Below are 21,529 nucleotides of genomic sequence, written 5' to 3'. Positions count from 1 at the left end.
TGCTTCCCTCCTTCCCCTGGCTCTCTCCCTTTCTCTTTTGCTCTCTCTCAACTTGGAATCATGAGTAAGTTCATGTTTATATTGATTATGTGTCATAATTTTAAAAGGAAGCATCTAAACGGATGTTTTTGTTTCTAGGGAATCAGAGGCAATTATTCCAAACATCTTTTTCTTCCTGGTATTACTGTCTTACGAGCGCTATCATTCAAAACAGATCATTGGAATCCCTAAAATCATTCAGCTCTGTGACGGCATCATGGCCAGCGGGAGGAAGGCTGTGACACATGGTAACGGGACAGCCCTTTCACGGTGACCTTCAGTACTGATGTGCTCGACGGTGCTAGTCTTCATCACTCCAGCTTCTGGCTGTGTCCACTGCTGCTCTGTGTGTGCGTGTGGGTGCCGTGCGCGCGTGTGTGTGCGTGTGCACGCTGCTTAGAGATGCCGCAGAAGGGACAGAGCAGACCTACTGTCAGGAGCTTGTGACCTCCTGACCTAAGAATACAGGAAACAGTAGGGCGATCTAAGGCACAGATAGAATCTGACATAGATGCTCTTGTCTAATTACGTGAAACACAAAAACCCGAGAAATCCAACTTCTGTGAGGACCCTGGTGCTGGAGGGAGTGGCTTGGCCTTGGAGCAGGACCTTCCGTTCTGCCTGGTTATCCTGTAGAGGCGAGTGAGGACCACAGAAGATGGTCAGCGGCTCAAGCAGCCTCCTTCACCTGGGCAGTGAGGCTGTGGTTTTCAGAATAAACTTGGGGTGCCTGGGTAGCTCAGTCAGTTGTGTCTGACTTTGGCTCAGGTCATGATCTCACGGTTTGTGAGTTCAAGTCCCACATTGGGCTCTGCTGACAGCTCGGAGCCTGGAGCCTGCTTTGGAGTCTGCGTCTCCCTCTTTCTCTGCTCCCCCCCCTGCTTGTGGTCTGTTTTCTCTCTCTCAAAAATAAACATATAAAATTTTTTTTGAAAAAAGAATAAACTGTAAACCTTCTCTTAACTTTTTATTATTATTATTTTTTTAATGTTTATTTTTGAGAGAGAGAGGGAGGGAGGGACGGACGGAGTGTGAGCAGGGGAGGGCAGAGAGAGAGGGAGACCCAGAATCCGAAGCAGGCTCCACGCTCCAAGCTGTCAGCACAGAGCCGGACATGGGGCTCAAACCCAAGAATCGCAAGATCGTGACCTGAGCCAAAGTCGGACGCTTGACCGACTGAGCCACCCAGGGGTCCCCTCTTTGAATTTTTTAAACTGATCTTGCAGCATTTTCCTGTTGACTCCTCCCTGGCTCCGTTGTCAGGAATCAGTAGACTTTTGAACTTTGGCAGGGGTATGTCCTAGGACCTCTGCAGAGCCCAGATGTGAGAAGGGCGCTGTGGCATGCAGCGTTCTCTGTGTTCCCTGTTCTGTGCGCTTGCGGTAAAGCAGGTGATTTGTTGACAGGCAGGGACTCCATGCCATCTGATTTCCATAGTCGCTGGAGTCACTTTTGCAGTGGCCTTGCGAGGGCCGAGATTCACACCTCAGCAAAAGTTCACACTTGTACACTTTGGGAATTGGGGTTCCTGGTGCAAATGTCAAATAGAGGGATGACTAAGGCTTCCTAGGTTAGAGAGTCTTTGGATGGACAATCAGTGGGCAACCAAACCCTAGTATTTTGTCTGGAAAGCTGGTCTTCTGTAGAAAAGTCAGTAACTATGCTGTGTGTGTGGCACTGGGTTGCATGTGCCGTGTGTATGTGGCCCTGGGGGTGGGCGTGCCTTTGTGTGTGTGGCATTGGCAGGCAGTGCCTTGCAGTGACATTGGTGACAGGATCGGGCCACCCCCTTCCCAGTGAAAGACATTTCGGAGAAAGTTGTTCATGTAGTGGTGATAGACTAAGGAATCTACTTTGCTATTTTCGATAAGACAGGACTGGGGGGAAGGGCTTTATCTACTGATAGTGAGTTTATTACTTAAAATAGCATAGAAATCTGATAACTCTATAAATATTTTCTGCTGAAGAACACAGTCATCTTTTCAGGTAAATCTTTAGGTAGATGAAGCATTAGAACAGGATGTTGATATTTGAGTTAGTTTGAAGATTTTAGTTTGAATTTGACTTTTGAATTTGTGATTCTTTTTGTCAGATCTGATGTTACATCACGGAAAGCCTAGGTGTATTTTTTTTAAGATTTCACAAAATCATCAGTAAGTGTTCAAGGAAGAGCTATGGCCTCCATGACGGTATACTGATAATTCATAGCACTCGCTGATAAGCTGAATTTATCCTTTATCATAAGCCACGTATGGATTAGGGCTTTCTTTATTTATTGAATTGAAAAAAGTTATTAATGTTTTATTTATTTTTGAGAGAGAAGGAGACAGAGCGTTAGCAGGGGAGGGGCAGAGAGAGAGGGAGACACAGAATCCGAAGCGGGCTCCAGGCTCCGAGCTGTCAGCACAAAGCTTGACGTAGGGCTTGAACCCGTGAATCATGAGATCCCGACCCGAGCCCAAGTCAGATGCTTAACTGAGCCACCCAGGCACCCCTAGGGTTTTCTTGTGTTTTGGACACGTTTGGGAGGTGTCGAGCTCTGTCTGCAAGTGTAAACGTCGCGTGATGCCTCCTGAGCCTGCCTTTCTGTGCCCACAGCCATACCGGCTCTACAGCCGATAGTCCATGACCTGTTCGTACTGAGAGGAGCCAATAAAGCTGATGCAGGAAAAGAGCTTGAAACCCAGAAAGAAGTGGTGGTGTCCATGCTGCTGAGACTCATCCAGTACCATCAGGTAAGGGGGGGGGGGGGCACTCTCTGGCACTGCAGACGCAGCAGGAAATGTCCTGTGGCCCACTGTCCGCCAATTAGTGGGTGTTCCTTCGTGCCACCCTGGGCTCTGGGGCTGGGGAGATGCCAGAGAGCGGTAGGCTTGCTGGGACTTGGTATTTAAAGCCGTACAGCCACTTGGGGGGGTCACCTGCCACCTGGCTGACAGTCACGGGGTGATTCAAGGGAGTAAATATGTTGGAAACCCTGTTTTCCAAAATGGCCAAGAATCAGTTACCTGACATTGACCGAAATGATAGAATTCTAAAAAATGATTTTAAAAATATCACATCTGAAATAATGTAAAGACTTCATTTGTACATCTCTTTACCACCTGTCGATGTAGGTAAGGCCAGGGTCTTTTCCTCTGTGCTGGTTGTGGTTTAGTTTTCCTTAAGGTGGAGCAGGAATTTCAGGCCGTTTGGGACGGCCTGAGTGCAGAGGTCTGGCCTCTCCCGTGACCCCGCTCTTAGCTTGCCTGGCCTTCAGAACTTTTGTCAGGCTATTGGTCTTTGAATCTGAAAGTCATAAGCTTCTCTCATGGAAGCACTTTCTTCCGTGCATTCTCATCTCGGTGACTCTTTGTAATGTTGACTGAAATCCCGTGATTACGATGTAAAGCACCAAGCACGATGGGTTGGAGGGAGGCCTAGAGAGTGGCCCGTCAGCCACACGTGCTCGGGGAGCTTTTCCGCCTTTTGAGAGGACAGAGGATCGGGTAGCCTTGCTGAGGAGAGTCTACACGGAGTGCACACTCCCCTCTTGGGGGAGAAGGGCTGCCAGGACCCTTGAGTGGAGAGGCAGCTGTGGAGGGGTGGTCAGGGCCGGCTCTGTGGAGAGTGGGCCTCAGTGGGCGCATCTCTTTATGGCACTTGTGTAGACCAGGGTGACAGGTGTTTTCTATAAACAAGCAGGTGACAGGCATTTTCAGTGTTGTAGACTGAAACACCTCACTTCAGCTGCTGTGGACGATGTCCCAGCCGGTGCGGTCGTGAAGTGTGCGGCTGTGTGCCGATAAAACTGTATTTACAAAAACAGGCTTTTAGATGTCTCTGCTCAGAACTGGTGCTCGACCAGTTACGATGTGGATAACTCTTCTGAAGGTAAGTACTACTTGGTAGGAGATTCCCTTTCTAAAGAGCACCAAGTCGGGGCGCCTGGGTGGCTCAGTCGGTTAAGCGTCCGACTTCGGCTCTGGTCATGATCTCGCGGTCTGTGAGTTCGAGCCACGCGTCGAGCTCTGTGCTGACAGCTCGGAGCCTGGAGCCTGTTTCAGATTCTGTGTCTCGCTCTCTCTCTGACCCTCCCCCGTTCATGCTCTGTCTCTCTCTGTCTCAAAAATAAATAAACCTTAAAAAAAAAAAAAAAAAAAGAGCACCAAGTTGAAATTAACGGACACAAAAGTCACGAGGCATCTGTAGAAAAGCTTAATCAAGGCTGCGTTTGTGTTTCTCCAAAAGTTTATATAAATTTTATTTTCTTTTTGTGCCTTTTCTCTGGTGGTGAAGCCTTGTAAGTTCCGTAGAAGCACAGGAGTACCGCGATGGCGGGTGACTCCAATGAGCGTGCAGCTGAGCTGTGCCCCTTGCGCTTTCTTTCGGTGTCCCTCGTGTCGTGTGTCCCCGGGCCGGGGCTGCGTCGGGGGCAGCAGGCCCTCTCTGGGCCTCACGTGTCTTTACACCCTGGAGTCTGACCCGCCTGCACCCCGCAGGTGCTGGAGATGTTCATCCTGGTCCTGCAGCAATGCCACAAGGAGAGCGAGGACAAGTGGAAGCGGCTGTCCCGGCAGATCGCCGACGTCATCCTCCCGATGTTGGCCAAGCAGCAGGTTTGTGCCCCGTCCGCGTCATTGCTGTGGAGTCATTGTGACACGTTTGTAAGTGGCAGCGCTGGTGACTGGCGTTTCATTGAATCAAAACGCGTTCGGCTTGCGATCCTTATCAGTGCCGGTCTCAGGGCAGGGATTTTCGTTTATTCTCAGTGACCACCTCAGGTTGCCTTTGTCTCCTGCTTCACAAGAGTGGAACCTGAGGCTCAGAGCTGTTATCTAGCCCGCCCAGGGGTGCACAGCTGGAGCGTGCCCAGGGCCGGGGCTGTGCCGGTCTGACTCCAGAGCCGTGTCCTTTCCTGTCCGGTGGTGCTGCCTCCCTCATTCTACTCACTGACCTTCAAGTGTTTTCAGTTTTCCTTATCGCTCATAAAACAGTTTAGCAGTGGTCCATCGTTTAAGCAGAATTTCTGTGATCAAATGACGCAGTCAGTTATTTCCACGATGGAAGTAGAAAGATGATCTGGCTGTGCTGTACAGGATGGAGGCCGCCCGTCGCACAGCTTCTGAGCCATGGCTGCCACCAGGCATCAGAGGGCGGGATGCCCTGCGCCCTTTGTAAACGGGGTGCTGGGGTATCTCTGGGGGCGGCAGGGGAGTGTGCTGACGCCCTCCAGGAGATGGCGGCTGTCAGCAGAGCTCTGGTCTTCAGCGCTCTGGATGCAGTCAGCAGATACCTGTTTGTTCATCTTGACTGTCTCCGCCAAGGAAGCAGGTAGTCCGGGTAACATGCGGTGTTCCTGGCTCCTGGCAGTTGGTGCAAATGTGTAGACACGCTGTGGCAGTAGTTACGGTCTTCAGAACTTTGGCCCCATTCTCGTTTCCTAGTGGGCCTGTCATCCTGGCATGCTGAAGCCAGTCAGAGGGAGGGAGTCTTGGCTTCTGATGGCGCTGACTGATGGCAGTTTTAATGAATTGGGTGTTTTAACGTGGTCCTGGATTCCTTGCCTGTGGATCTATATTTTTAGAATAGCACTCCAGAAACTTTCTTCCAGTCTCTTACTCGCCATGTGCACGATCTAAGGAAGGTGGAGGTTGAAGGTGGGACGCCTGGTAAACGTCCACCATGGAACCGCATGCGAGCACGTCCGAGTGAGCGCCCGCCTGGTGGCTGAGCACAGGTGCACCTTCCCTGCGGAAGTCCCTCAGTCCCCGCGGCAGACGTAGACGTGAGCCGCGCCCGTGAAAAGCCTGCCCTCTTGGAGTGACAGTTTTATTGGCTGGAGATGGAGGTGACAGACATCAGGAAGTAGATTAGTCATGCGTAAAACCAGATGACAGCAGGGACTGTAGGGAAAGCCGAGGAGAGGTGGCTGTGTCAGGCCGGGGCTGCGTTGCTAAGTTTGTATAAACTTGACCGGGTTAGAGCTTTTTAGGCTCATCATCAGTGAAGACCCTGAGGTGGGAGCCTGCCCAGTAGGTTCAAAGAACGTGGAGAGACCATACGGGTGGAACAGAGTGTTCGTGCGGAGCAGGGAAGGCAGCAAGGGTCTGGGGGTTGGGTGGGCCTCTCCGGCCAGCGTGGGGGGCTTGGGGAGGCCCGTAGAGGGTTTGGTACAAACAAGTGGCCTGGTACGATTTGAGAGCTGAGGCAGCCTCAGGACGGGCGTGAGGGCAGAGCAGGGGGACCCGCCTAAGGCACGGAGGTGGCGTGCACCAGGAGGGCGAATGGCGTGGCGAGCAGTAGCCACCTGCTGGACACAGGGTGCAAGCAGAAGCAGTAAGCTTTGCGGCTTCTGTGTCGATGTGAGGAGGGAGGCACGTCGGGGAGGTGAGGAGGAGAGGAGATCCTGGTCTGGGTGTGTGCAGCCGGCATACCCAGGAGGCACCGGGGGAGGCTGAGGTAGGCATTTGGGCGTCCGAGTCTGCAGCTGTACAGACGGAACTGGCCAGGAGGTGAATGTCGGGATGGGAAGAGATCACCATGGGACCCGTGCAGATGGGGAGGAGAAGGCCAAGCTCTGGGCTTAGGGGCCAGAGAGGTGAGGACGAGTCCGTGGAGGAGGTGGGGAAGGAAGCGTGGGCAGGGTGGGGGGTGGCGTTGTTAAAACCAAGGAAGGAAGGCATTTTGTGGAGAAAAGAGGGGTCAGCTTTGGGCTGCTCATAGGCCCAGCAAATGAGCTGGGAGCTGACCCTGCATTTGGCAGGCTGGAAGCCACCAGGGAGCAGTTGGCGGGGGTGGAGGGCGCAGAAGCGTGGCTCAGGGGTGTTGGTGGAGAGGCATGGGGAAGAGGCTGAGAAGGAATAGATGTGGGGTGGCAGCTAGAGGCGGAAGGAGGGGTCAGGGCCTGGGCCTGGGCCTCACTGGGGGTGAAAGTGGAGGGGGAGTTCCCCTCACAGGGCACACTGGGGTCGCCTGGTGTGGGCCCGGCGCACTCCTCCTGAGGACCCAGAAGAGAAGGAGCTGGTGGCAGGTGTAGGCCTGGTGGAAGGAATGGGGGTTGCAGAAGCTCTCAGGATGGTCTCCTTACCTGGCGGGGGGGGCGGGGGGCATGTGAGAACAGCACGTGTCTGCAGCCATGTTCACTGGGTCTGGACACGCTCTTAGTGATGAGCATTAGGAAGGCAGCGGTTGAACACGTTTTGGTAGAACCTTAGCTTGGAATATTTTGCATCCGTTAAAAATGTTAGATTTTAAAACCTGTTGCCTCGGGAGTTTTCCGTTACGATTTTAAGGGAAAAAAGCCGAGACATTTATAACATGATTTTTCAAAACAACTTAAAAATCTCTAGGTGTGTGTGGATACGTGATTGTAGGAACATGGGGGAAGTTAAAGAGAAGTACGTACAGTTGACCCCTGGACAGCACGGATTTGAGCTGCACAGGTGCACTTCCACGCGGATGTGTTTCTCTAAATACAGGACAATACTGTAGATGTGTTTCGTCTTCCTTGTGGTTTTCTTAATAACATTTTGTTTTATCTTATGTATTGTGAGAATACCACACATAATACATGTATGTAGCACGTGCCACTCAACTGTTTTTGTTATTGGCCAGCCTTCTGGTCAGCAGCAGGCTGTTAGTCATTAAGTTTGGGGGGAGTCGGAAGTTACACACGAATTTTCTTTTTCTTTTTTTTTTTTTTTAAATTTTTTTTTCAACGTTTATTTATTTTTGGGACAGAGAGAGACAGAGCATGAACGGAGGAGGGGCAGAGTGAGAGGGAGACACAGAATCGGAAACAGGCTCCAGGCTCTGAGCCATCAGCCCAGAGCCCGACGCGGGGCTCGAACTCACAGACCGCGAGATCGTGACCTGGCTGAAGTCGGACGCTTAACCGACTGCGCCACCCAGGCGCCCCAACACACGAATTTTCAACAGTGTTGGGGGTGGGTGCGTTTGACCCCTGTGTTGTTCAAAAGTTAACTGTACAGCAGCTTGTTAAAGTTTGTTACAGCTGGCCGAGTAGGGATGAGGTGCAGGTAAAGCAAAGAAGGAAAGAGAGCGTGTGTGACACCCCGCTTCGCTAAATGACGTGTGCACAGAGAGCCCGCACTGGAGACTCGTCCCAGAACGCGGGCGGGGATTGTCCCAGAGTGGTGCAGTTCCAGCCGGCTTTGCCATACTTTTAAATCTTTGAATGTTTACAGAAAATGTACGTTGTTTATGTAATAAAGACCTAAATGAAAAAAAGGTTGCCCTTGTGAAAAAACTTCAGCAGCTGCAGTGTCCTAAAAGCTGTTTGCTTGCTTCACGTCTAACGTGAGGACGTATGTAAGTGCAGGGGTGGTAAGGGCATTTGACCTTGAGGTACCTAACTTGAAGTAGAAATGTTAACATTTTTGTTGGCTTACGGGAAAACTTTTGTGATGTTTGATTGCAACAGATGCACATTGATTCTCACGAAGCCCTTGGCGTGTTAAATACTTTATTTGAGATTCTGGCCCCTTCCTCCCTCCGTCCCGTGGACATGCTTTTACGGAGTATGTTCGTCACTCCAGACACAATGGTGAGTAGCCCGCGTCGTGACGGCGTCTTAGATTCATTCGTCACCGTGTGGCACGGTGGTTCGTCAGCTGCCTGCGGGCCCTGTGGGGCCGTGGCGGGGCCAAGAATTTGCATTTTCAACAGGTTCCCAGATGGTGTTGATGCTCTTATCTGGGACCACACTTTTGAACTAATGATAATTTATTAGCTTTATTGATAGAATGGCAAACAGGGGTGATTTTCATTCATGGGACTGGCAATTAGGAAAAGTTTAATTTTCTTTTTCCTTTCTTTTAGGCACCTGTGAGCACTGTTCAGCTGTGGATATCAGGAATCCTAGCCATTTTGAGGGTTCTCATTTCCCAGTCAACTGAAGACATTGTTCTTTCTCGTATTCAGGAGCTCTCTTTCTCTCCATATTTAATCTCCTGTCCAGTAATTAATAGGCTAAGAGAGGGGGACAGTACTTCGACACCAGAAGAACACAGTGAAGGGAGACAAATGAAGAGCTTGCCGGAAGAAACATTTTCAAGGTATGCTGTCTGTCTGTGCCTTTAACCAGCCCGCGGCCTACGGCCCGTCCATAAGTCTTCGGTCACTCCTGGTCTCACTTCAGCGCTGCGAGTGGGCTAAAGAGGTCCGTGTGGGTGTCTTGCTCTGGCCCTTGTGCCTCATCTGTGGCCCTGGGTCCATGTCTCTCCTGCATCTCGGTCACATCCCGTCTCATGTCCTCGTTAAAGACCACACTGTGGCTCACCACGGCAGTGGGCACTGAGGGCCCGCCTGCCCCCTGTGCTGGCAGTGAGGGTGGGTGTTGCCTGAAGAGAATTTAAAAAGCTAAGAAGACCCACTAAAAGTCAGTCTCCTTCTTATTCTCACGTGTGTTGGCCATTCTAAACACAGTCATAAAATCCTCCTTCCTGGCAGCGTGACCGTTCCCACGTACTCCCCTTGTTGTACTTGTGGCATCGTGTCTACCCTCACAGATTATTTGGAACCTCCTTGAGGGCAGTGATCACAAGTCAGGGCCAGTAACGCATGTTATCTAGAGAAGCGTGTGTCCACTTCTTCTGGATTCCGGGTGCTCAGTAAGGTAGAGCTGGCAAGATGTCCAGTGGGCGTGGTTTATGCTGACGTGCTCCTTCTAGGCAGGTCCTCGTAACGTCCACTTAGCTGCCCCTTCACTGGTCGTCGGCGGAGATGCCTGTGCGTTTGTGGAGGTAAATCCGGTAAACCTGCTTGACACCCTCTTGGTTGCAAGTTCAACCGGGTGGCCTGTGGCTCCCTCTGCTACGTTTAAGCAGGTGGCTAAAATGGATGAAACATTAAATTCCTACAGCAGGTTGCCGGCTTCTATTTCTGTGATACTTTCTGGTTTGCAGAGCTTTAAAGAAACACTGCATGTCATTTTATCCTAACAGTCCTGAAGTTATATATGTGTCCTGCCATCTCATAAATGAGGAAGGTGATGTGCAGAGAGGGAGGGTGACTTAATCCAAAGGGATGGTACTAAATGTTACACTTTGTTCACTTCACTTCTGTCTTTACTCCCCCCGTGTCTACTGTATGTCACATAAGTGCTCTGTAACAGTCACCTAATTCGCCATCACATTTTCCCCTTTCTTTGAAGATTTCTACTACAACTAGTTGGCATTCTTTTGGAGGATATTGTTACAAAGCAGCTCAAAGTGGAAATGAGTGAACAGCAACATACTTTCTACTGCCAAGAACTGGGCACTCTGCTGATGTGTCTCATCCACATCTTCAAGTCTGGTAGGTGCCTCAGACCGACCTTCGTAGAGCATCTGTGCGGTCCCTGTCCCGCGCCGGGCACTCTCGGGGGCAGGAACTTGGCTGCCCGGTGCAAGCTCTGCCCTGCTCACTGTGCACTGGAAGATGTTTGGTTGGTGAAAAGAATAAACCAGAGGGCTTCCTCCTCTTTTAAAAATTTGGAGGCCCGAGATCTTTTTGTACCTTTACGTACGATTGTGAAGTAAAAAGGACAATGACCCCAAGAGAGAAGTCACAAGATGGCAGCCATGCAGTTTGCATAGGAAGCAGCCGATCCATAGTAGGACAGTCAGCGTGCTCCAAGAGAAAATGGGTGTTTTCAAGAAGAATGCCTTGATTTAGATTGAATGAGTGGGAAGCTGGAACACTTGAGTTACAGGGTACCGCCATATCTTTTTTCTCTTAGTAGGAAAAACAAGAGGCAATTGTAATCTCTAGGAAACATAAGTAACATGACCAAGCACCTATAAAAAGAAATGCCATCCTTTTAGGTTTCTTGGCTTTGTTGGGAACTATATTCATGTAATCAATCATAATATAAATGCTGTTTCAGTTTTCAGGTTTTTTTTTTTTAATATGAAATTTATTGTCAAATTGGTTTCCTCAGTTTTCAGTTTTATAGTCAATGTATGAGTAAAACATTGAATACTTACTTAACTGTAGTTTCAGAACAGGATGAAAATGTTTTTATTTCTGAGAAAAATAAAAGGGAAACTAACTTAATTTGGGAGTGGAAGGACGAGGTGGAGGGATGGAAGGGTCACTAATCTCCTCTCACATTGTTGGGGTTCTATAGTCATGTCTAAAGTTGACCCAACTGTAGCAGGATTCTCGCAGAGTCGTGACAGTGAGGCTTTTTGTTTTTTTTCAGGAAGCAACTTTATTCCTGCTGGCACCGCTCAGTTGAGTTTGTACCCAAAGAATTGAGTCCCGAATGCCATGTGGCATAGTTTTTTTTATATTTTTTACTTCTTTGTCTCCCATATGTGGTAACGCGTAAACATGTGGTCTGATTAAGCGGTCTCATGTTACAAGGTCGTGAGGGGTGTCGGTCACGTAGGCGTAAAGTCAGGTTGCCTTGAGGTCTTTTTCTTTAGGGAGGGGCCCTACCATATTCCCCCCTTCTGGTGCTTGGATCCCTCTATTTTGGGTCAAAGAGCATCATCTTGGTTTGGAGGTTTATATTTTCATAACATCGTTACACGAGTGGCCGTCTTTTTTTTTTTTTTTTGAATTATGGCCTCAATGAGACTGGAGGCAGACCGTACAACCAGGGGAGCTAAGCAGGGTAGGCTTAAGCAACCTCTCAGAATTAGGAGGAGAATTTCTATGAGAGTTCTGAATCCCCTGAAAGTTGAAAACCATTCTCCAAGTAACTCCCTGGGGTTTTAACCGTTCCAGGTCTGGGCAGGGACATGAGCAATCCTTTTTATTTGATTTGTGATTTCTTTTATGACTTTTTTCTCATTATCTACGTGTAGGCGGCAGTTGCTTAGGTTAAACGTTTTACAGACTTTTTTCTCAGAAGGAAGTAGGTGATCTGAGACCAAGCGATTTTGATAGCGTGGCACATTTTGGTTTCTTGTTGGGCAAGTAAGTTTAGAGCTCTGGCAGTTTTATTGGTTAACTGCTTGTCGTCTGAGTATGCGGTTTAGCATGTAAATGGGAGCGTGGTAGCCCCAGGACGCGTCTTCTGCCCAGGTGGCAGGGCCATGATACTGGATTACAGGCTCAGGAGGCCATCATTTTTTTGGTTGTCAAGGTGTAAGGCATGCTGCTTCCTTTGTTTCCCTGCTGCCACGCACTTGGACTCCCTGATGTCTCCCTCTGGTAAGTGGGAGCAGGAAGAAAGATGGACGAAGAGTTTCCAGCACACATGACCCTGACCAGCCTGCGGGAAGTATACTATGTAGGCTGTCCTTCCACGTATCTAGTGTAGTCCCCCTGGACCCGCCATTCGATGGCTGTGTTGACGTTGTCTCAGGCCTCTCGGAGATGAGAGAAGTTAGATAAGGGGTGGGGATCTGGTTCAAGGTGATCTGGGGTCCCCCACCATTGAGTTTTTTGGGCAGTTGAATTATAAAATCTTTGGCCTGGGCATGTTAAGTTTTTAACAGAGACGACGATGAACTTTTTTCCCACTGGGCAAGACAGTTTTCCTCCAATAATAGAGCTTTTGAGAAGCCAAACCCCGATAGTAGGACTGGGATATTTTGTTTTACTATAAGGTTTGTGGGGATCTAATTTTCTAGTCTCTTACCACCATTGTTTTCCCGTGTTGGTACCCTGTCCACAAAAGGAAGGTGAGTGTTAACAGAAACCTCTCACCACATTTCCAGCCAGCTGGGGCATAGTCAGCCGATTCTGTGGCAAAGAGTAGAGCAGGAATCACAGTAATAGTGAGAAACAAGGGGTGACAGTGCCTCACAGCAAGGAAACATACAGAAAGTAAGGACAGTCTTTTGTTTTCATCGGACCGTAGATTCCTCAAGCTTCTGCCACGCGTAGATCGGTCAGCTTCTGGAGTGGCTAAAGCAGGGCTGCGATCTCCCGGAGGCTCTGGAGTTGGCAGACTGCTTCTTCCGTATGGTCAGCTTGCATAGCACTGATGGATCAGGAATGCATTCCCAGTTTCGAGATGCTGGCTTCACTCTGCTGTAGTGAATCCAGGGACCCACGTCAGCTACCTTTACTGCAGTAGGGGTGGACACAATGACAGTGAACGGGACCCTCCAGAGGGATTTTAGGGGTTGGACATTCCACTCCTTTACCCATATTGCATCTCCTGGCTTAAAGGGGTGAGCGTCTGCGGTCAGACTCACAGGGAATCGCTCCCTGACCCGATGGTGTAAGGTGGTTAGGGTAGAGCCAATGGTCCACATCTGTTGTCTTACGGTTAGATTGTCTACCTCATTTAGATGCCCCCTTATGCCCTTGATAATGGGGGGAGGGTGCCCAGACAGGATTTCATAAGGGGAGAACCCCATCTGCCCCTTCAGCCTCCTGCCTGCAGCTGCAGTCTGCCTCCCTGAAGGTCCCTTCTCTCTCCCTGCCTAATGTCAACCCTTTCCCTATTTATTTCTCCGCTGGAACAGGGCCTGTAACTGCTGTTAGAGAGCAGGGTCGGTGACCACTCTGGCTTCTTCAAGCTGATAAGGGACAGTGTAGGGGTACAGCAGTTAGAGTCTACCCGAGGGTCAGTTCAGTGACCCACAGCGTGGTTTTACAGGAAGGCTGGCAGGCATGAGGCGGCATAAACATTAGCAGACACAAGGAGGAAAACCCAGGGTAAAGATTATACTGACCAACAAGGTGGCATCTTAAGATAACGTCTACAGTTTTCAAACCTGTCAAACAATCTAGGAGAGACCCTGACTTTGTAAACAACTTATGTCGGGGAACCTTTCATAACCTAGGTGATAGAGAAGCAGGAGCGCAGTAAAAGTAATCAGTGGTGGCTCTATTTCCAAGAGTTTGGTCCTAATTTAATTAAAAAAAAATTTTTTTTAAGCATCTAATGCTTGTGAGGACTTATTTACAGTTTTGCTGAGTATAAGCAGACAGTCTGCTTTATTTTGAGGTATAAAACTTTTTCAAGAGCCAGGAGTTCTACCAAAGAAAGAGTCAAAGCAGCCATTTACCGTTATTAATTTGCAAAAGTTTAGGCAAGCCAAACCTGGGTATTACTCTATAAAACAGAACTTTTATTATTTTTTGTGTCTTTTTTGTCTGGCAGAAGAAAGTCTTTACTCAATTAGTAAAAATATCAACCCATACCAACAGATGTTGGAATTGCTTTGACCTTGGCATAGGAATGAAACCTAATTGTTAGTCTTTCCTGGGTGGCCTCCAGTTCCTTGACTGCCTGGGAGAGCAAGTTTGTGGTTGAAAGGATTGTTTCTAAGCCACACTTCACAGGCTGATACCATTTGCAGAACTGTCCTTGACAGATTTTTTTCAGTAAACATCCTTTGGGCCATTTGATAAGTTTTGTCCCTCCCTAAATGAAAGGCCTGATGCTGTGTTTTAATCATCTTTTAGTTCAGGGAGCTTGGTAATAGTGATTGCCCTGCTCTGTTTGTAACCATCCCAAGGGCCGGAGAGAGTGTCTAGGAGTCAGACCCCAGTTTTTTTGGAGGGGGGAGTAGGTGGGATTGAGTCTCCCTTACTCATTGATACAGCCGGCAAACTGTTTTCCTGAACCCTGGTATCTACAACCTACAATAGCCAGTAATTTCCAAAACTCACCTAATTGTTTATCTGCCCTGGAGTTGGTAGCACCATAGTCTCTAATTTAGTTATAATGTCTCTTTCTAGCAAGGGAGCAAGGCTCTCTGGCGTTATCAGGAAACAATGAGAAAAAAATCAAGTTTCCCCATATACCCCCCAGGGACTGAGAGAAAAATTTAGTTAGAAGTTTTCTGGAGAAGCCTCTAATTGTCATCCTGTGTCTGGATGGTTGGCCTGGAGTGGAAAGGACGACAGAAAAGGTAGCCCTGGTGTCAAGAAGGAAATCAAACAGTTTTCTTTCTATATTTAGAGTTACCTGAGGCTCTGGGTTTCTGATGGACACTTGGTTTTGGGGAGCCACCATGAAGATCCCCAGGCCCCGGTCAGTCCCTCCCAGGGACATTGGTTATCTGAGCCCTCACAGAGAGAGGTCCCCGTCCCCGAGGGCATTCAGATTTCCAGTGATTGTCTCCACATAAGGGGCGTGGCTTATGGGATTTTCATTTTGGTTGTCCCCTCGGAGGACATTCTCATTTTAGTGCTCCAAATGGCCATGTAAATGGCACTTGGTACCAGGACCTTGGGATGTCCGGTCTGACATAGTACGTAAGGCCACAACTAAGGCCTCAGAGTTTTTTTTTAAGCCTCCTTTGCTGTTTTTGTTTGTTTGTCTTGTTTTGTTTTTTATTCTTATTTTTCTCTTGATCTTGGTTGTAATATATCCGCTTGGCAGCTTGTAAGAGCTCCTCCAGGATCCCTTCAAGGCCAACAGCCAATTTTTGCATTTTTTCTGAATATCTAGGGCTGATTGAGTGACAAATTTGTCCTTTAAAATCATCTCAGCCTTGTAGGTGTCAGGGGAGATAGCCATACATTTAGTGAGAGCCTCCCTCAACCTCTCCAAGAAGGCCATCGGGCTCTCATTTTGTGTTTGCGAAATACTGGCTAATTTTAGCATAATTTAAGGGCTAAATCTTAGATTTCCTTAATTTTTTTTCAAAACATCTGTCTCATTAAGGGTCTGATTTAACATAAAGCATTATATCTTTCTAGGTCAACTCAAAAACAAACGTAATATTTTGAAAAGTCTTTATATGCTTATCCGATCAGAAAATTTACCTGGATCTCCTTTTATCTGTCTTAAACCTTGTAATGTAAAGGTTTTTTCTTCTGGCATTCTAGCTCTTTGTAGGGGAAACATGCCTGTTACATTACGGGGAGGTCCTGGATAAGGTGGGTAGCAGGGAGCAGAATTGTATTTTTTTATATACATATATAAAGAGATTGAGGACCCGAGGAGGAGGAGGAGGAGGAGGAGGTTGAGGTGGGAGACTTCCCTCCCTCCTTGTCTAGGTCTGTTTTGGATACAGGTAAGGGGCCCTTAATTGTGTCCCCTCCTGATTGCTGGACTTTAGAAAGGGTTGCCAGGAAACTAGGATCCACCTTACGTTGCTTAGTAATGCCTTGGTTGGGGAATTACCCACCTCTAGGAAAAAGGAAGAAGGGTGTCCCTCATCTCAATTTGCTACAGCTGGCCAGAGAAACCTCATCTCCTGGCCCCATGTTTTGGCTGGCTGTGCGACTGGCAGCCAGAAGGAAGCCCTGTCAATCTTGCGAGGTGCCGGGAGTAGTCATTCTTAGCCCATGCTTGACCCCGGGTCTGAGAGCTGGCCTGGTCTTTCCTGTTTTTCCTTACCCCTCCGTTTCCCGCCTGCAGGACCTTGGGGGTATGGACTATGACCAAGCAAGACTTTTCATGGTTCTCATAGGATGCGCTAATTTTATTTTGGCCCAGCGGTAACTTACATATTGATTATTGGCTGTTGAGGCAGGGGGTTAAAGGGCCACAGTCAAGGCCTATCTCCCTGCCTTTCTCAACAATACCCACATAAATAGGTTTCAGCTATGTGGGCATCCCTCTTTGGCATACAGGGGGCCAGGTGTAGTAAAATGGCTCCCATGTATCTTAGTGAAAGCCCTTCATACATCCTCCCTCCCTCCTACGGCAGAGGCACCCAATCCTCTGCTGAACAGGAACAGCACAAATGTGGAGGATTTGGAGGCCGGCACCGAGGGTGCTGCCGTCACCTTCTCAGCTTCTGGATCAAAGAAGGAGGAATTTTAATCTTAACCCAGCGTACTTTTAAAATCCTTTTATTTTAGCCTTAGTCCGTCTTGGCCACACATAAAATTTCTTTTTAAAGATTTCCCTTCACAAACCTTCTACGACTTTTCTTTGTATTAGATTTTGTCCCTAGCCATTCCTCTCCAAATAACCAGTCTCATTTAGGACAAAATTACTTTCTCTTACCTGTAACAAAAATATTTTTTTTATTTTTTATAACTTTTTTTTATATCTCCTGCTTTTTTTTTTTAAAATTTTTTAATATTTATTTATTTTTGAGACAGAGAAAGAGCATGAATGGGGGAGGGTCAGAGAGAGGGAGACGCAGAATCTGAAGCAGGCTCCAGGCTCTAAGCTTTCAGCACAGAGCCCGACGTGGAGCTCGAACTCACGGACTGTGAGATCATGACCTGAGCCGAAGTCAGATGCTTAACTGACTGAGCCCCCAGGCGCCCCTGTATCTCCTACTTTTTCACATACAGAGTTGGCTTTTCTTATTTTTATCAGTTTTAACTACATTTAGCAGATTTTTAACTCTTAGAAACCTTAGTCTCCAGTGAAAACTAGTAATCAGTTGTGAACTCTTGTTATATCAGAATTTTTTAGATGGCAAACTTACGAATCCACTAAGCATAAAGGATGTTTTCCCACAGATCCAAATGTCCTTAGTTTCTCTGCAGCAAGTCAGAAGCACAAACCTACATCTAGTCATTAGTGCTTTAGCCTCTTATCTCGTGAGATATGTAATTAATTTAATCTTAATTTATCACGGAAGCAAAACTTTAGCGTTTTAGGTTACCAAAGACTTTGAAAGCTATCTTAACATTTACCCATGAAAACTTTGAGACAGACAAAATTAACCATCATTTTAAGTCACCTTTTTGCTGACAAATTGCAACAGAGATGGCAAATTATTTGACCTTTAGAAAACCTCGGGAAGAAAAAAGTCTTATATATTTAATGCTGATAACTCTAGAGGTCTGTCTGTTTTAAACCAACAAACTTAAATCCATTTAAATGCCAGATATGTTCCATCTGTGTCCATTTAAGAGTTAATCGATTTGTTCCCCACTGTCTGGTTTTGCCTGGGGCACCATTGGGGAACTCTGGCTTCGGTGGTCTTCCGCTCCCGACCTCCGGCGTGGGGGGAGAGGCTGAGGATGCTCAAGCAGCCACTTCTGCAGGCCGACCCCCAGGTGGAGCGGGCGGGGGGGGGGGGGGGGGGCGGCAGAAGAGAGGAGGTGCCAGCAGAAGGCAGAGAAAGAGAATTCCCAGTTTTAATTCTTGTCAGCTCAGACAGGGACAGACTCTAGGTTTCTTTTGTTTTGTTCTCCACCAGTGGGATTAGGCAGCGCATGTCCGTCCAGAGAAGACGGGGAATTTCCCCGAAACGAAAGGAGTTTTGGCAGCTGCTTGGGAATATTCCTTACAGTCCCCGTTCTGAGGTAGAATAGCCAGAGACAGTTGGCTCTAATTGTCACAGTCATTGACCCAGGAAATGAACGAGAGACAAGTCCCCACACAGAGTCACGCGGCGACTCCAACCCGCCTCAGTCTCCCTGAGCTGGTTCCTGGGCCTCACGGGTTCCGTTGGTGCACGTGGGGTCCTCGCCGTGGTGCGCTGGGTGGGCTAGTCTGCCGTGGATCAAGCGGTCCGCTGGCGCCTGGCAAGGGCTCCTCTCCTGGCGCCCCAAGGTTCGCACCCCCGGTGGCAAAGGAGGTGGAAAAGCACCATCTCCGAGTCCCAGACGAGCCCCCAAGTAATGTAGCCGGATTCTCACACAGAGAGTCGTGACACCGAGGCTTCTCTTTCCAGGAAGAACTTTATTCCTGCCGCACCGCTCAGTTGGGTTCGTATCCAAAGAACTGAGCCCCAAACACCGCATGATGTAGTTTTTTATATATTTTTTTTTTACTTCTTTGTTTTCCATATATGGTCACACATAAACATGTAGTCTGATTAGCTGGTCTCATGTTACAAGGTCGTAAAGGATGTTGTCACGTACATGTCTAGTCAGGTTGTCTTGAGGTGTTTTCTCTTTCCTTAGGGAGGGGACCCTACCACACAACAAGGGGAGCCTGGGTGCCACAGTCATTTGAGCATCTGACTCTTGGTTTAGACTCAGGTCATGATCTCACGGTTTGTGGGTTCGAGCCCTGCATTGGGCTTTGTGCTGGCAGCATGGAACCTGCTTGGGATTCTCTCTCTTCCTCTCTCTGCCCCTTCCCCACCCATTCTGTCTCTCTCTCTGTTTCTCAAAAATAAGTAAACATTTAAAAAAATTACACAGTTGACACAACAAAAAATAGAGGCCATGGAGGCAATAGAACTAAAAACTTAATGACTTAAACTGACAGACAGCATGAGTGACCTCCATCTCCTCTCATAGGAGAGAGTCTGTAACCACTACTCAGCATGACTCCGCTGATCGGCAGTTTCAGTTGCCGGGGCAGGACTCCTTCCTACAGTACAGCCAGAAGAGGAGTTACTGGTTTGAGTTCCTGCAAGTACAGGGGTCACTGTTGTCTTTAGGAACGAGCACCTCAGGCGTTTTCATTCTCTTGCCTTGTTGAGTATTTCACGCTTCGACTCTGATTTCTGTGTTGCCTCTGTCATCTGGTGGGCTTCTTCCTCATGGCCGGAAGGAGACCCCCTGGCCGCCTGTGGTTTCAGCCCTGGCACGAGTCCTGTGAGTGTGCGTGAGCCCCCGGCGCTCTGGCCAACGTGGGCAGGTGACAGGTAGGACGGTGTTCGTCGAGAGGGAGCGAGGATTACTTCCTAACGGGAAGGCCAGAGGCGCGGACAAACGGTCGTTGGTCTGCTACAAGCAATACAGCGTGTCGAGTGGAATATTGGAGGCAACCGTGCGAGCTAGAGACAGAAGACACAAGTAGTTGCCTGAAGAGGACGGGGCAGGGCACTCGTACGGTCAGAGCCCCTCTCTGTTAGTGGAGTTTTAGGTCGCGCACGTGCTGCTTTAGTACAAGTTAAAACGCGTGTCGAGTACATACCTCACGGCAAGAGATGGCTGTCGTTCTCAGCCTTTCTTCATTTGGCAAGGATGCGCCCAGTCCGCCCGGCCAGGCTGCGCTCTGGGTGCGTGGCGGTCAGCTAGGCCAGCGTGGCTGTCACAGGGCAGTGGGAAGGACAGTACACAGAGAAGCACAAGTCTGGCTGTTTCTGGGGAGGGACGCGGGTAGTGCGGCGGTGGGCGAAGCTGGTGTGAGGAGGGAGGATGGGGTCTCCGAGAGGCTCTGTTCGGCTAAGGCCCAAAGACCGCTGGGAGCGCAGGGGCGAGGGTCGGAGCGGCACTGGGGGGGCAGGCGGGGGCCGGGGTCGCGGAGAAGGAGGCGTCTTCGTGGCTGCTTCATTTAATTGCTGTTGCCCTCAGACAGAGGCATGGCCAGGATTCAATTATCCAGCGGACTCGAGTTTCAAACCTCCTTGTTACTAACGTTGAAAGAATTTTTGTTTTGAAGATCTTTTGATTTATGCTTCACTGACGCACTGTAATGAGTTTAAAGTCAAGAAAATAATTATGCCACATGAAGAATAGGTTATTTTGAGTATGTTGGTCATTTTGATATTTGGCCACCGGTTGGTTTGGGTCTGATACCAGAAGGACAGCAGTTCATCCCCGAATGCTGCTTTCTAACCCTCTCGGGGTTAGAGTGACCCGTCCTGTGTCCTGCTCGTCACGTGGAGTTCTGTGCCACTCAAGGTGTCTGCCAGCTCCCCGCTCTCCCTTCCCGCTCTTCCTTTTCTCAGCAGTCCACCGCGGGGCCGTCCAGGAGAGCTTCCTGCATCGTGGGAACATTCCGTCTGCACTGATGCAGTTGCCTCCAGCCATTTGTGGCTTTTGGACACTTGAAATGTGGCTAGTGTGATTAAGGAGCTGTTTTTAATTTTATTTAATTTTAATTGACTTAAGTTAGAACAGCCCCATGTGGCTAGTGGCTGCTGTATCAGGACAGGGTGGGGGGGGGGGGGGGAGCTGGGCAGCGTGTTGTACTGAAGAGCTTGGGCACGTGGACTTTCCCGCCTTGTCTTGGATGCTGTTCGTTGGTTCAGGATTTGCAGATGAGGTGTCTGTGTGTATATAAATTTCCGTCTCCATCTCCTTTACTTTGCGTTTCTTTTAAAGATCCTGGGGGACAGAATTACCGTATTTCATTGGTTTTGAGATGGAGTTTAAATAAATAATCTTGCGCGTTTATATAAATAAGGTGCACTTCACATAGAAAGTTGGTAATTTTTATTTATGCTTTGATTAAACAAAGGCAGTGAGTCCCACTCCACCACTAAAAATTGACACCTTCAACTCTGTCCATTTCAGGTATTATTTCTCAAAATGGGAACTAGTCTGAATAATGGCCTTGACCTCTGGTTTTGTCTTACTCCGGTCCCTTAGAGAAAGGGATAAGAATCCCAAAATCGTTTGCCTGTTTCATATTCAAACCAACATTAACACATGGCCAAGAAATACACTTGGCCTCCTTCTACAGACCTGGGTATCTAACACCCTGTCCTCTCTGCCGAGATGAGCCAGTTAGAAGCAGGTGGCAGAACACAAGGCACAGGCTGAGAGTGACGTCGCTTGTGTTGCTGGTGCGGCTGGGTTGAAGCCCTCTGGCCTGGGGCCACAGTAAGTCCAAGCTGCTTACTGTGTTGGATTCCAAGTCCACATCACGTGCCCTTCCGCACCACAGTCTGGTCCAGATGCCCACTCTGCCAAGGGCAGCAGCAGGTGATAGACCCTCCTGGAAGCAGGGCCGGGGGCCGGCAGAAGGCGGGCCCCGCGTGCTCACTTCCCTCCT

At 48.8% G+C, this 21,529-nt stretch overlaps 1 protein-coding gene across 1 annotated transcript in view; it reads left to right on the top strand.

Moving 5' to 3' along the window:
* HTT (huntingtin) overlaps window positions 1-21,529 on the top strand; it is a 155,176-nt gene that overhangs the window by 85,984 nt on the left and 47,663 nt on the right. Inside the window, exons 36-41 of the mRNA XM_040489052.1 lie at window positions 139-287; window positions 2,638-2,774; window positions 4,521-4,637; window positions 8,465-8,587; window positions 8,863-9,098; window positions 10,196-10,338. Coding sequence (XP_040344986.1) covers window positions 139-287; window positions 2,638-2,774; window positions 4,521-4,637; window positions 8,465-8,587; window positions 8,863-9,098; window positions 10,196-10,338 — 905 coding nt within the window. The remainder of the gene's footprint in view (window positions 1-138; window positions 288-2,637; window positions 2,775-4,520; window positions 4,638-8,464; window positions 8,588-8,862; window positions 9,099-10,195; window positions 10,339-21,529) is intronic.

This window comes from Herpailurus yagouaroundi, unplaced genomic scaffold (assembly GCF_014898765.1).
Source record: "Herpailurus yagouaroundi ecotype Mexico unplaced genomic scaffold, PumYag 28, whole genome shotgun sequence".
Taxonomy (NCBI): Eukaryota; Metazoa; Chordata; class Mammalia; order Carnivora; family Felidae; genus Herpailurus; species Herpailurus yagouaroundi.
Note: the sequence above shows the minus strand (reverse complement) of the source record. Positions and strands in the feature narration are given on the sequence as shown.